The sequence below is a fragment of the Apteryx mantelli genome, chromosome 1, assembly GCF_036417845.1.
Source record: "Apteryx mantelli isolate bAptMan1 chromosome 1, bAptMan1.hap1, whole genome shotgun sequence".
Lineage (NCBI taxonomy): Eukaryota > Metazoa > Chordata > Aves > Apterygiformes > Apterygidae > Apteryx > Apteryx mantelli.
Window position 1 is genome coordinate 136,396,971 of NC_089978.1, and position 15,531 is coordinate 136,412,501.

General features: G+C 47.3%; 1 protein-coding gene across 1 annotated transcript in view; it reads right to left on the minus strand.

The window, feature by feature from the left end:
* LOC106495724 (alpha-2-macroglobulin-like protein 1) overlaps positions 1–7,075 on the minus strand; it is a 36,867-nt gene extending 29,792 nt beyond the window's left edge. Inside the window, 7 exon segments of the mRNA XM_013956248.2 lie at positions 14–173; positions 607–620; positions 1,701–1,707; positions 2,730–2,782; positions 3,652–3,814; positions 4,828–5,011; positions 7,017–7,075. Coding sequence (XP_013811702.2) covers positions 14–173; positions 607–620; positions 1,701–1,707; positions 2,730–2,782; positions 3,652–3,814; positions 4,828–5,011; positions 7,017–7,075 — 640 coding nt within the window.
* Between the last annotated feature and the right edge of the window lie 8,456 nt (positions 7,076–15,531).

Sequence of the window (15,531 nt, forward strand, 5' to 3'; positions counted from 1 at the left end):
TACTCAATCTTACCATGTTCCTCCACTTGAAATGTAGTGGACACTTTTGGGTTCATGACATTGATGGTGTAAGTCCCCAAGGAGAGTTGGGCAGCTAACTGGAAAGAGAGATCTGCAATGCCCTGTTTTGGTTTCACGTCCAGCCATTGGCCAATTCGGTTTCGGTTTGGGTCCTGCAGTCAGAGGGAAGGAAATAAGACAGTCAGTAGCAACATCTGCTAATCTGTATACAGAACTCACAGGATTCAAAGAGTTTCAGAGGTTTCAGAATTTCACAGACCCCTGCTGGTTTTGCTCATAAGGTTCTGAAGTGACTTGAGTGACTCTGTACACATACAGAGATGAACCAAGCAGATCCTTTTCACATCGAGGATCACTCCGTTTTATGCTGCCATCTAAAAAGAAACTATGAAAGCTCCTGACTTTTAAGCGCTCTAGTCTTATTTAAGGATAAAGGTTTGTTTCCAGAAATATTTGGATAGATATTTGGATCCATGTGTTTGCACAGATCCTAAGAAAAGTAACTTATACTTAGTAAGAAAACTGCATGTGTATCCATCTTGAAGCACCTTTCCTTATAACAGTTGAGGATTTTGATACACCCACCTGGACTTCCACCACTGAGTATTGCAAAGCAAACAGAATGGAATGTTAGAAACTGTCATAATATAGCAACCTACATACAAACTTATCATACACAACCCATGTGCTGTGACAACACTGCCTGTCCCAAACACTACAATACAAAGAGCTTGATTCTACAGAAACCAGGAGAATGGCTTTGAAAAAATAAAGAAAAAAATAACATAAAAATCTTTGCTATTCTTTGGATTTTCTTTTTGATCCCTGAATTTTTAAGATGTGCTTTGGTTGACATTTTCAATCTTTACTCTATGATCATAAAAGTTATATTTTACTTTTTAAAAAAGGGAGAAAGTAGAGAGCCTCACAAATACCATCATTCCAAGTCAATAACTATTAAAAGGCATCGGTTTTGTAATACAGATCCCAAGAATTAGCAACACCACCTTATCTGCTGGGAGAATACACCATACACTTTTCTGTAAAACCCCTGGCCTAGAAGACAAGGTTTAGAGATATGAATTACTGCTGACTCTGGTTGACAGTAACAGGGAGGCAGAAAGCAGGATATACTTCATCAGCCTTTCTAGGCTTACTAACTTTGTGTTTGTATTGATGTCACCGCAACTATCAGCCAGGAGGCAACAGTGGTGAAGGGCTTGGGATTTGGGACAGCGAGGCACACAGAGGCAGGGGCAGGGAATTGAAGAATGTTACTGGTCTGTAAACAGAAGATCATTTTTAATTCACATTATTCAGCACTCTAAGCTTTCATACAAGTTGTTATAGGCAGCTCTGCATTGAAACCAAAAAAAGTGCAGGTTAACTATTTTCTTAACTGCAATCCAACGTCAGTTCTAAGAACAAAGCATGCCAGTGAATAGTATTCCTCTTATCTCCAACCAATCTAATTTGCAAATTATATATTATGGCTCTAATGCTGAAATACTGCTTTGATTAAACATTACCTTTTTTGAATTTTCCTCACAGCATTTTTAACATTTATAATGTTAATTTTATTACACTCACAAACAGATATCAAATATTTATGGTCAAATATCATAAACCATCTTACCAATTGCGGGCATGGAAGCAAATGTATTGTTTACTCTAAACACATTCGTACTCTGGCAAATAACAAGATTACTACCCTGATATCTAATTAATGTAAGACAGATGCCTTCTCTATCAGGGGGAGAAAGTGAGTGCGTGATCCTAGATCCTCATTAGGAGCTCCAAAAAAAGGAAATTAGTTTAATTCAGCCTAGAGGGATTTGATTTAACTCCCTGCCCTTGTGTGCCTTTCGGTACTTAGTCATGGCATGAATTCCTGTTGGTTCTTTAATTGCTTCAGGACAGAGGAATTTGAAATAGCTATAGTTACTGCCTGCAGGTACAATTGCTTACCTTAGAAGGATGCTACTCTTGCAGTTTCCTGGCTAGCATATATGCAAGCCTTTGGCAACTAAAGCCACTTCTAACTCCCCTGGCATGGGGAAAATCGGAGGCTGCCAGCAAGAGACGAGTATAATTTGGTTATACTGCTTTCTATCTTTTCTCTTTTTAATAATTAAATAGTTTCATGAATATTCTTTCTCATATCAATTAATTTTTCTTGACATTTTGCAGATGCCTCAAAGATCACTTCAGAATATCCTGCCAACCTTTGATACAATGCACTGCACAAAAAGCTGGGCTTTTCAGAGCTGCAGGAAAACAGCTTTGGTCCTGGCTAAGTCTCTATGCAATTTGTCTAGTTATTGTGTCTACAGCCAGCAGCCTGAAGATTCCCCCAAAAGCCCTGCCTGCCTTTTCTGGCAGTGGGGAGAGGTGCATGCAACTTCCGGACTACCCTGAACTAACTCAGCTAGCAGCAAGTGCTGGCACACTCTTCAAATACAAGCAGCAATTTCAAGCCTCCCACCAGCCAGCAGCCAATCTGTGAGGATGACACTATGACCAGGCTTTTGCACTCAGCAAACAGGTGCTGTTGTTTTAATTTAATTCAGTAACAGGTGAGCGTCTACTACCTTGGGTATTACAAACACCCAGACTCTCTCAGTTTTCACAGCTTGGAATTGGCAGAGGAGACAGAATTTATAGAGGAAATCTGGAAAATTCCTCATGTCCACTCAGATGGGCTTTACCTTGCTGTTAACAGGAACAAAATCTTCAGTCAATGTCACTATTCGAAATTTCACTGAAGGAGAAAATCGAAGAAAAGAGCACATTCTAAAGACAAACTACATTCAGAAATGGAACTGCCTTGTACTTACCTCACCCTGAAAAACACAGCACCCCACCAGCTCTGCTAGTACCCCCAGTCCTGCCCTGTAGACCCCATCTTATTGTTTGTTTAGCCTTGCACACAGCTTTCTTCCCTCCCTATATGTAGAAAAATGTAATGTTCTTGTCTCACTTTTTGATTGTCTCTTCCCACCTAAAACTGGCTCCACTTATGAGCAACTTAGGCAGTTGCTTAGAGCCATAGACAAAAAAGGGAGCAAAAAAGGCCTACTTGCTTCCTCACCTGTGCCACAGGCCTGGAAATCTGGAGAGGGTCCTGCCAGAAGAAAGATGGGAGTGTGCAGAGTGTTTTTTCGTGCTGTGTCTCCTGATAGCAGCAGCAATCAATACCCTGGCTTTTCAGCCCTCCCACAGCAGCACAGCAGCTGACCTAACATTTGGGATCTTTCTCATAGGATACCCCCTGAGCTACCCTTATGTTTCTTCATCTGCAGTGCGAGCAGGCCAGTCCTACCTGGCCCTGACTGGGACCCTTCATCCTTGAGAAAAGCAAGTTCAGGACTGTTCACTCTTCTGAGCCAGCTCTGCTCCTACAGCTTTTGAGGCTGACACTGCCAGTCTCCTCCTCCTCCCTCACCTAAAACATGATGCATCACCCCAGGAGGCAGCACAGGCCTCAGTCATGCATAGCTTCCCCCTCCGTTCCCACAGATATAATGTGGCACAAAGCACTCAGCACTTTCCTCGGGGAAAGGACTGAAACAAATTCCAGACAGGTCAAGGTAGGGGAACTGTCAGGTGTGCTCCATGTAGAGTGCTCACCTGTCTGTCCTGGCTTATAAGCGGGTTTATCCAACTGGATGAAGGTGCCTGTGCCAGCCCTGCGGATCAGGGCTTTCTTCTCCTCTTTGGCACTGAAGTAATGGCCATTGGAGATGCGCAGCTGTACAGTGACCACCTCTTGGGAACCTGCAGGTTGGGGCACCTAGAACAGGAAAGAGGAGTCACCAGGTAAGCAAGGAATAGCAGAGGACAAGATGGCATCAAAGTAGATGCTCTTCTCCTCGCTCCTCTTGCACTGTGAGGCCATCTCCTTCCCCACTCTATTCTGAAGGCTGCCTGCTGCCAGCACAGTGTATTCCTTCAGTGACTAAAGGGCTGTGTGTATGGGAGTGCAGGGGACATTAGCTTGTTCTCAGGGGCAGACCTTGGAGAAGAGAAAGAGGGAGCCTGTTCTGGCACAGAAATTGTGCCTGCCCCCTTCACAGGGCCACTGTTACAGTCTGCATGGAGTGAGCTGGGGAAGACTCAAACCAAGGGAAGAAGAGGTCTATGCTCATGAGAAATCTGTTCTCTGGCCAGTTTCAGGACTGTATGGGTCATGGAGACTGAAACACACTCTTACTCCTCATGACAAGCCAAGAAAAAAGAGTTCAGGGGTTTGACAGATTGAAAAGCCCTGTGTTGAGCCTTTGTGGACACACTCCCATGCCCTTCCTAGGCCTCGAACACATTTTAAAGTAATTAAAGAGAGTCCTGGAGAGAATCAGATGTGAGGGGAGGCTATCTGAAATGTGAGGCCTGGTTCTTCTCCAAGTGAAGCACTCAAGCTGTTCGATTCACAGATGCACCCTGTGACAGTGCTTTCTTCTCAGGGGAGAGAATGAGCTACACAGCTGCCATCTGGGTTCTTCTAAGCTCCTCCATCTTTCTCAGTCCCTGGGTGCCTGGGCAGGCAGCCCTTCCCTCAGTGAATTGTGCCAGCAGGGTGGATTGTGAAAGGCCCAGCAAGAACAGCATCATAGAGACTGACAAAGGTAGGGAGCAGAGACTCTAGGGTCCCACTAAGCACGCTTTCTGAATTTATATTCACTCCTTTCCATGCCCTTTCTCCTCCTATCATCCTTGTTTACTTTATTTCTCTGGTGAGAGGAGTCATGAGCTGAAAGAGCATACTGGGAGCTGCCAGCTACAGCTGCTTGCCAAGAATGACCCGACCTGAAATCTGGAGCACTCAAAGATCCAGTTGTTCCGGACAACCTTGTGGAAGAGGCTGAGGCTGCTAGACGCCTGCACAAGAGTTAAGGACACACGAATAGGCTTCTCTACACCACGGAGGTCCAAGCACACCCTCTGGGAAGAGGGGAAGGGCAGTTCAGCTGGGAGGATGATCAGGTAGTTCCTGTAGTAGGGAAACAAGACATCACATCCTAGGAGTAGTGTCACCCTCTCTTGGGACAAATTCTCTAAAGTCTGAGGAAACAGGGAGGCTTACCACTTCTCTGCGGTCAAGTAGAACTGCTCAGCTGGGGTGAGAGGAACAGATTAACAATGAGAGTGTGAACCAGTCACAGGGGTGGTGGAAGGGATATGGTAAATGTGGGAGAATCTCTTGGGACGTACATGAGAAACATTTACAGGGGAGGCCTTTAGTGCAGCTGGGTCTTCGGTGGGTCTGCAGCCCATGCTGAGCTTCATGCTGCTGCAAAAATACTGCTCACCATGCCCAAGTTAAAGACAGCTATGGAGCTGTGCTTATAACAGTGACTGAGATCAATACATGTCATCAGACAGAGTGTGTCAGGATGACACACTTTCTTCATGACAAATCACACTGCAGAAGTCAGCTCTCCAGGGGAAAGTTGCATTACCTCAACCATCCAGCAGGAGGAAGGGTGAGAGGGGAAGTGCATGAGCAGTTCTGACCTCTCCCAAGTCAAGTTACACTCAGGCAAATGCTTTCTTCAACATCCTTACCTTATTCCCATGGGCTGCTGAAAGCTCTGGGAAAGGAGGAGAGGGTCTCTGGAGACTCCTCTTCCTAGAAAACTGGCACTTAGCCCCCCCCCTGTCTTTTGATGGCAAACTTACTGAAGTACCACACTGTAAGGCCTGACTAACAGGCATTGAAAACCCCCAGAGACAGAGCATGGAGAAAGAACTTATCCCTTCTACTCCCCAAGCTGGTATAGCCCCTTGTTTTCTATGGGGCAGGAACCACTATTCCAGCAGATACCTGCCAGTGTCCCTCACTGCCTTTGCACTCAGATACCAGTAGTTTTGAAGCTACTGGGTGTTTTCCTCCAATTAAGTACCCTGGGATTTTGTCATCAAGACCCCTGGCAGCCAACAATATCTTTAGTCTCACACCCCACAAGAGATCACCAGGCCTGGACTAACACCCACTCATTCTCACTCCATATCCTGTATCTTAACTACAAAACCAACCAGTTGCTCCTCCCAAAATAATGGACACTGCTAGCTGGGCATTACTGGAGACCAGCACCCTGGAAAAGCCAGGGAAGCACAAGCTTCTCCATACTGAGACCTGACTCTGCACAGGTGTTCCAGGAAGGAGTCCCACTGCCCACACAGTCCACGTCACCCAAACATCAACCTTTGCCAGAGGTGCTTGGGGTTTCTCAATAAAGCCCAGGGCATGGCAGTGCCTGCAGCTCATGTCACACTGGTGTGTACGTGGTTTTGGAGCATGCTACACTTGTGCAAGGAAACACACATAGTAAAGACCGTCTCTGCCTCTGCGAAGGGAACTGTCTTTAGGGGTTCCCAGTACATATGGAAAAGGGAATAGCACTATTGGACTGAGAGATGGGCTGGGCTGCAAAGTTCAGACTGGGATCCAAATCCAAACCTGCTGTGTGGCTGTGTTCATTCAGAGCTGAGGTTGCAGCTGTGTGATTCTGATCCCAATGCTCTCTATGGCTCAGGGTCTGTTTTGACCCCACATCAGAAGCACAGGTTCTCTATAGCTTTATTCCAACTCCCCAGTAAAAAAGGATCCACCCTCTTGCTTTGAGAAGGCTCTTCAACTACCTTGGCAGCAGACTGGTTCCTGATTAATCACCCTCAGCCCTGCACCCCTTTTCATTTGCCCTTCTCTTTATCCTACACTTTTCCCTTCAGCTTGCCTTAAACAGGAGTCCCTCACTCTTCTTGTTCCCATTGTCAGTCCTTACCCAGTTCTTGTACTGCAGAAATATTCATTGGACAGGTTCCCACCTTCAGGAGGAGCCTGTGTTCATAACAGGGCTTGTGGCATGCTGCAAGCCACCCCATGTCTGTCCCTTCTAGAAGTTGCCTAGCAGGGTCCCATGTCTCTTCCTGCCATCCTGGCCCCTCTCTCAGCATCAAAACTATGAATCACCAGATCTTGAAATATCACTTACGGTTGTGCCACTATCTCCAGGGTGTAGAGCAGGCAGCTCAGGAGGAAGGGAGTCCACATTTTCATAGGAGAGCCCCTGGGAGGTGGATGTCTCTTAAGGGCAAGTCAGGAGAGAAGAAGGTGGGGTGCTTGCTTCTTCCAAGGTTGCCAGGCCACCTGCTGTTGTTACTGTTTCTCCCAGAGAACAGACAAGGAGAAGCCCCAAAGTTTCCTTTCTTCTGCTTTGTTCCTGTGTTTATAGTGCTCCAGGCACAGGGTTGTACCATTCAGGATGTTCCCCAACCAATCCAAGCTTTTTTGGACTCCAGCCTCTCTGCTCTCCTGCACCTTCCTCCCCCCCATGGATCGACTAGCATCATTCGGACAAATTGCCTTTTTATTTTGCTGAACAACAGCCTGTTTCCTGTTCAGTGTGCTGACCCTGCTCCTTGTCCCACTTGCAGCCTCAATCCCATTGTTTTGCCTTGAGATGGATTGTCTCACAGCCTCTTGGCAGGTGCACTCAACCGGATCTCACAATGAAGTCTTACGGTCACACTGTCCCCAAGTTTTTGAGTCTGTAGCTCCCTAAGCAGATCTCAGTCTTCAGTGGGAGATTGGGCTTTGTACAAAATAAGTGTATATAGACAAGGTGCCTACTGAATCCCAAAATAGCCCAAAACTCCATTTTTGGTCATTCTGGAAGATAAGCAAAGGAAGGCAAAGTGCTCCGCTCTTTATGGAGCGTTCCCTCATCCAGAAGGAGAGCACAGAAATCAGGAAGAGCCAGAATTCTCATCTTATCTCTTCCCTACAGATATTTTAGTTTGAACAGGAAATCTAACAACTACAATTAACTCCAGCCATATAACACACCCCTGTGTGTTCCACTATAGGAACAAATGACATACACATGCTGGGGGGAAATGGAGGTTGAGCACCAGTCAGGCAGGGCAACAACTGGATGGCTTGAGTTCTAAGGGGTCTTCTTCAGTTAGCAAGAGGGTGTGGTTCTAGCTCTAGATAATGGCAACACACTCATCTATCTAATTTGGGAGCTACTTTCCACATGCTATTTTTAAACCTATTACTCTAGCACTTGCACTGAACTTTTCCCTGATTTATGCTGACATAATTGACAAGAAAATCTGGTCCTTGAAACTCTTCCTCAAGCAAGGAAGCTCTTATATTTTAGTGTAACAGCCATTTCATATCAAAATACACCACTGATTTATCCTCAGGTACAAAACAGAGCTCTTAACTATTTAGGTCCTGAGATTATTTTCTTTTTCTTTAGGAAAGACTGATGCATGATAAGGAAATTGGCTTTCAGGGGGCTTTTTTCACATAGTGGGCAGAAGTATGTCTTTTTTTTTTCCCCTGGACTCTGTTCAGCTCTGAAATTCTGGTGCCAATGGCTTTTTCTCAAAAAGTGAAAGCGCACCTGGATAAACAAATGAGCAGGACCTGGAGCAGGAACATGAATCATTCTCTGTGGCACTGAGCTGCCCTTCATTTCTTTCCGTGGTTCTCAAAAAGTACAGGCAGTGCCTGCTGAATAGTCCCAGCTGACATTTGTTTGCCCACAGTAGATCCAGACAGTTCCATGGTACAGACTGGATCTTTTATAACAACACACAGGCTCACAATGGCAAAGGCATTTAGAATCCTGACTCCAATAGTTGTTTAGTAGGAGTAGACCCCAAACACCTTTGAAGTTCTGGACTTAGCAGTTGTTGGAAACATGCACCCTGAGCAATCAAGCCCATCCAATGCCCAGACAATGAAGCAGAATAAAAAAAACATTGGAGCAGCTAAAACAAAGTTGCAGGCTTTGCGTGCCCCATTCAGTCAGCTCAGCCTTGTCTCTGTCTCCCATTACAATCATGATGGCCAGCTGCTCAAGTGTGAAAACCAGAGGGAGAGGTCTAGAAAGTGAATGCCTCTTAGCAGGGTTCTGTGCTCACTAAAACCTGTGGGAAGACACACTCTGCCTGGCTACTGTCTTGTGCTGCAATCCTTCCCCAGCCTGTGGAACCACTGACAACTAGGCCAAAGAACATGCTAGAGGCCTGCAAGCAATTGAGGCTGGATTTGTGTCTCTGGAGGCAGAGAGTCAGTCCTTGACGCTGATGTACTGGAGCTTGATCCCAAGCTAGATGGAAGTGTGCACACTACAGTCTGCAGGATGAATCACCTTCACCTCCCAATTTTGTGAACGATAAAAAGACAAGTTTGATGTTCAGCATCAACCTACTCCTGTTTTAGGCAGGGAGGGGGATGTTTAGGCCACAGAGAAATCAGCGGGTTTTGCACCAAAGTGTTATTTTTCTGTCTTTAAATTCTTCTCTCTGGAACGCAGCCACTTCCCTCCAAATATTCCCTAGTAGCCAGACACTACAGGTACTACAGTTTAAGGCAGAGAAAGAACATTTTGAAAGAACCAGAAGAGTTGTTAAAAAAGTGAGGATAGAAATTGCAATGGATACTGAGTCAAAATTGTCACTACATTCAATTTTTACACAGTGTGTGTACACAAACACATATGAGTGTGTGTGTGTGGGGGGGGGGGTTATGAACTCCTCCTGAAATAATGGGCTGAGGTATTAGCTAACCCCTCTTGGGTTCAACAAGGAACAGGTGGAATGCATGTGTGTGCATGACCACTACAGCAATTACTTTCTCAATAAACGTCTATTTCAGAACACAAGAACTTTTATCAGATCTGTTGCCTGTACTTTGCTAAACTCTGCAAAACAGATGATCAGAATGTTGTGGCATTGTCAGTGCTAAGTGGGGTTCTTCCCCCTCCATAAAAGCCCAAGCTCTACTAGTGATGCTCTCTAAGTACAAATACAAATAACAGGTGCACATCTGATTGGCTCCATTTCTGGAGGGTTTTTTAGTGTCAGCAAGGGCACAGACATGGCTAGAGACAATGGCTGGGGGAGAGAAGGCATTTGCAAGGAAAGCTGCAGTACTTGTGAAGCAGTTTTAAAAATGTTTCAGAGAAAGTAGTATCCTCAGGAAAATCCTGTCCTGCTGAGTTGAACTCTTCATTGTTTATGGACTGCTGAGGAAACAGAATAAAAACACCTGGCTAAACAAAGGCACAGAAACAGGGAGAAAGTGACACCTGGAGTCAAGCCAGCCTCACTGCAGCCACTTATGGCACTGCACAGGACACCAGTAACATCTAGATGCTGAGCTGAATCTACACAGTCATTCTGGTCCTACTAACCTGCATATGAAACATGGAGCAGGCTTTCAGCAGCCTGCCTTGCAAGCAGATCTCCTCAGTGCATATGGAGATTGTTCACTCTTAACCAAAAGAACTTGTAATGCTTCTAGCTTTGCCTCACAGTGGGGAGTTGCTGAGACTTCAATTACTCTGGAACCTTGAACTTGAAATTTAAATCCACTGTCCAAATCCCCTGTGCCCAAACCCCCACAGATCCCAGCCACACCTCAGGGCCTCGTCTTAAGAACTTTCAGGGCTGTAGCCAAATCCAGACCCCTCACCCTTCCCCCATCCCAGACCTTCCACCCCTAAGTCTGCACACATAGCTTTCACACTCTCACAGCCAGCTCTTGCAAGGTTCTGTGGAGACCTGTCTACACAAACACCCAGCTCTGCCAGTCTTGAAAGATCCTAGACCATAAGCTGGAGTCCCTCAAATCATGAGGTTTTATTTTTAAAAGCAGTGAAAGATGCTGAATTTTCACCTGTCCTTTGGTTGTTGAATTGCCCCTGCACATATTCACCACACGTGACAAAGAACCTGCTCACTCCCCCACAGCTCACTAGGGTATATGGGGTCAGTGCTTGTACACCATCCTTGCCTGACAGCTTATGTTTCCTTCTCTTCCCCACAAAACAAACAAACAAACAAACAAACAAACAAAAAAACCCACCTTTTCTCCACAGTATGGCTCATTACTCCTCCTGGGTCTTTCCACCTCCTCTCTCTCTCTCTCATGGGACTGCATGGAACAGACTGGGAATGGAAGCTAACACAAGATGGGGTGAAGCACAAAGCTGACTCATCTTTGCCCATGTGATTAGAGAAGTGGGTAAGGAGCAGACCCTCCCATTGTTCCCAGAAAATGTTGTTTTTCCCACCAGATTGTGATATCTCTAATCCTCAACCAATTGCTCTGGTTCAGACATCAGGGCACACAGCAAAGGGAGGATACAGCTGGCTAAAAAAATCCAAAACTACCAATCCTCCAGAGGACTTGCATTTGAAGAACAGATTTAGTGCCCTCCAGGATGAGGAGGAGATGGGCATGGCTGCCACGGAAGCAACTGGGACAACAGACCCTGTGCCTTGCAGAAACACCTGGAAGAAGCGTCGGGTGATTGTTGTGGGTGACTCCCTGCTGCAGGGGACGGAGGCACCTATCTGCCGACCTGACCTCTTGTCTAGAGAGGTTTGTTGCCTGCCAGGGGCTCACGTACGAGATGTCATCGAAAGACGCCAAGGCTTGTCCACTCATCAGACTATTACCCTCTGCTGCTCTGCCATGTGGGCACTAATGACACCAAGGGCAAACTGGAAACCATCAAACAGGATTTCAGAGCTCTGGGGGTGGTGGTGAAGGGTCTGGGAGCCCAGGTCATCTTCTCCTCAATCCCGCCAGTGAGGAGGATGGAGGAGACTGACTTTCCAAGTCAACAACTGGCTGCGCCGCTGGTGTTGGCAAGAGGGTTTTGGTTTCTACGAGCATGGGCCCCTGTTTGAAGATCAACAACTGATGGGGAGAGATGGGATCCACCTCACTAAGCGGGGCACGTGTGTCTTTGCCAACAGGTTGGCCAACCTGGTAAGGAGGGCTTTAAACTAGGAAAGATGGGGGAAGGGGAGAGTTATAGTGACAGGGTAGTTGGCAAAACATGGCTCAAGTCGGGATGCCTCCAGCGGGTGCGTGCAGCCAGGGAAGTGCGCATGGGCTGTGGCTGTGGAAGATCCTCTTGTATCCCTCCTGGGAAACCTGCATGCTCAATCAGCGCTCTGAAATGCCTGTACACCAATGCACGCAGCATGGGAAATAAACAGGAAGAACTAGAGAGCTGTGTGTGTGGTTGCAGGGCCATGATCATGAGCTCATGCAATTACAGAGACGTGGTGGGATTGTTCACATGACTGGAGTGCTGTCCTAGATGGCTACCTGCTTTTTAGGAAGGACAGGCCAGGAAAGCGAGGTGGTGGAGTTGCTCTTTAGGTGAGAGAGCAACTGGAATGTATCGAGCTCTGCCTAGGGGTGGCTGAAGAGCGAGTCGAGAGCTTATGGGGAAGGATTAAAGGGCAGGCTAGCATGGGGGACACTGTGGTGGGTGTTTACTACAGGCCACCTGATCAGGGAGAGGAAGTGGCGGAGGCCTTCTACAGGCAGCTGGAAGTAACCTCACGATCACAGGTGCTGGTTCTCATGGGGGACTTCAACCAGCCTGATATCTGCTGGAGACACAACACAGCTAGGCACAAACACTCCAGGAGGTTTCTGCAGAGCATTGGTGATAACTTTTTGACACAGGTGGTGGAGGAGCCAACAAGGAGAGGTGTGCTGCTGGACCTCGTATTAACAAACAAAGAAGGACTGGTTGGAGATGTGAAGGCTGGGGGCAGCCTTGGGGGCAGTGACCATGAGATGGTGGAGTTCAGGATCCTACGAGGAGGAAGCAGGGCAATAGGTAGGATCACAACCCTGGACTTCAGCAGAGCAAACTTTGGCCTCTTCAGGGACCTACTTGGAGGAATCCCATGGGTTAGGGCCCTAGAAGGAAGGGGGGTCCAAGAGAGCTGGTTAATATTCAAGCATCACTTCCTGCAAGCTCAAGATCAGAGCATCGCTATGAGTAAGGAGGCAGGAGCCCTGCATGGCTGAGCAAGGAGCTCCTGGCAAAACTCAACCAGAAGAAGGAAGTATACAGAATGTGGAAAGGGGGACAGGCCACTTGGGAGGACTATAGGCACGTTGTCAGAGTATGCAGGGATGTGACGAGGAAGGCCAAGGCCCATTTGGAATTAAATCTGGCAAGGGATGTCAAGGACAGCAAGAAGGACTTCTTTAAATAGATTGGCTACAAAAGGAAGACTAGGGAAAATGTGGGCCCACTGCTGAATGGGGAGGGGCCCTGGTAACAAAGGATACAGAGAAGGCAGAGATACTGAATGCCTTCTTTGTTTCAGTCTTTACTGCTCAGACCAGCTCTCAGGAATCCCAGATCCTAGAGACCACTGAGAAAATCTGGAGAAAGGAAGACTTTCCCTTGGTTGAGGAGGATGGGGTTAGAGATCATTTAGTGAAACCTGACACCCACAAATCCATGGGCCCCGATGGGATGCACCCACGAGTGCTGAGGGAGCTGGCGGATGTTATTGCTAGGCTACTCTCCATCATCTTTGCAAGGTCCTGGAGAACAGGAGAGGTGCCTGAGGACCGGAAGAAAGCCAGTGTCACCCCAGTCTTCAAAAAGGGCAAGAGGGAGGACACAGGGAACTACAGGCCAGTTAGGCTCACCTCCATCCCTCGAAAGGTGATGGAGCAGCTCATCCTGGGGCCATCTCTAAGCATGTGGAGGAAAAGAAGGAGATCAGGAGTGGTCAGCGTGGCTTCACCAAAGCAAAATCATGCTTAACCAATCTGATAGCCTTCTATGCTGGAATGACTGCCTGGGTAGATGAGGGGAGAGCAGTGGATGTTGTCTACCTTGACTTCAGCAAGGCTTTTGACACTGTCTCCCATAACATCCTCATAGGCAAGCTTAGGAAGTGTGCATTAGATGAGTGGACAGCAAGGTGGCTTGAGAACTGGCTGAATGGCAGAGCTCAGAGGGTTGTGATCAGTGGTGCAGAGTCTAGTTGGAGGCCTGTAGCTAGCGGTGTCCCCCAGGGGTCAGTACTGGGTCCAGTATTATTCAACTTATTCATCAGTGACCTGGCTGAAGGGACAGAGTGCACCCTCAGCAAGTTTGCTGATGATACAAACCTGGAAGGAGTGGCCAATACCCCAGAGGGCTGTGCTGCCATTCAGAGAGACCTGGACAGGCTGGAGAGCTGGGCAGAGAGGAACCTCATGAAGTTCAACAAAGGCAAGTGCAGAGTCCTGCACCTGGGGAGGAATAACCCCATGCACCAGTACAGGGTGGGGGCTGACGTGCTAGAAAGCAGCTCTGCAGAGAAGGACCTGGGAGTGCTGATGGACACCAAGTTAACCATGAGGCAGCAAGGTGCCCTTGTGGCCAAGAAGGCCAATGGTATCCTGGGCTGCATCAGGAAGAGTGTTGCCAGCAGGTCGAGGGAGGTGATCCTCCCCCTCTCCTCAGTCCTGGTGAGGCCACATCTGGAGTACTGGGTCCAGTTCTGGGCTCCCCAGTACAAGAGGGATGTGGCACTACTGGAGCAAGTCCAGCGAAGGGCTACAAAGATGATTAGGGGACTGGAGCATCTCTCTTATGAGGAAAGGCTGAGAGAGCTGGGCCTGTTTAGCCTGGAAAAAAGAAGGCTGAGAGGAGATCTTATTAACGTGTACAAGTATCTGAAGGGAGGGTGTCAAGAGGATGGAGCCAGACTCTTTCCAGTGGTGCCCAGTGACAGGACACGAGGCAACGGGCACAAACTGAAACACAGGAAGTTCCATCTGAACATGAGGAAAAACTTTTTCACTGTGAGGGTGACAGAGTACTGGAACAGGTTGCCCAGAGAGGCTGTGGAGTCTCCTTCTCTGGAGATTTTCACAACCCGCCTGGACGTGATCCTATGCAACGTGCTCTAGGTGACCCTGCTTGAGCAGGGGGGTTGGACTAGATGATCTCCAGAGGTCCCTTCCAACCTCAACCATTCTGTGATTCTGTGATTCTGTAATCCAAAAGCTAATGAATGATTCCTCTTCTATAACAGTGTATGTCACTATTTTTCCTAATGCATTCACTCACACATTCTTCACACACTTCCACACCTGTGCGCTTACCTCCTTTTGATCTCTCTACTTCGCTATGCATTTGGCATGTGAATTCTTGCTATAGCTGGAGTTCTTTGTAACTCTTCGATTCAAATATCCCATGTGATTATCTGAAAGTCCAGTTGGGTTCAGCTGAACTACAAATCTCTTATTTCAACTCAAGTCTTTTGAGCTTTGCTCCATGTCACTGTGTTTCACCCAAGGGGCACTGCTGCAAGAAACCTGAACTAACAAGGGGAAGGAGGGAGCAAAGGAGTCAAACTTGAATGCTTTCTTCTCTTCCCTTGAGAAATGGCCCTGAGATTAGCACAAATTCAGAAGGTGGCAGGCTCCCAGGCACACTGTAGCTTTCTCCTAGGCCACTTATCCCAGCTCGGCTTAGCTTATTCTAGGTGACAGGCAATCCCAGCTGCCACCTCAAAGGCATCTGAGGCAAACAGATGCTTCAAAATGGGTGACTGTTTCTCTGCCACTCAGCATCCAAGAGCAAGATCAGGGAGAGCAGAGAGAAAGTTCTGGAGGAGAGGTGAGGTCATTTCCAGTTTCCCAGGAGCTGGGATGAGGTTTCTCTA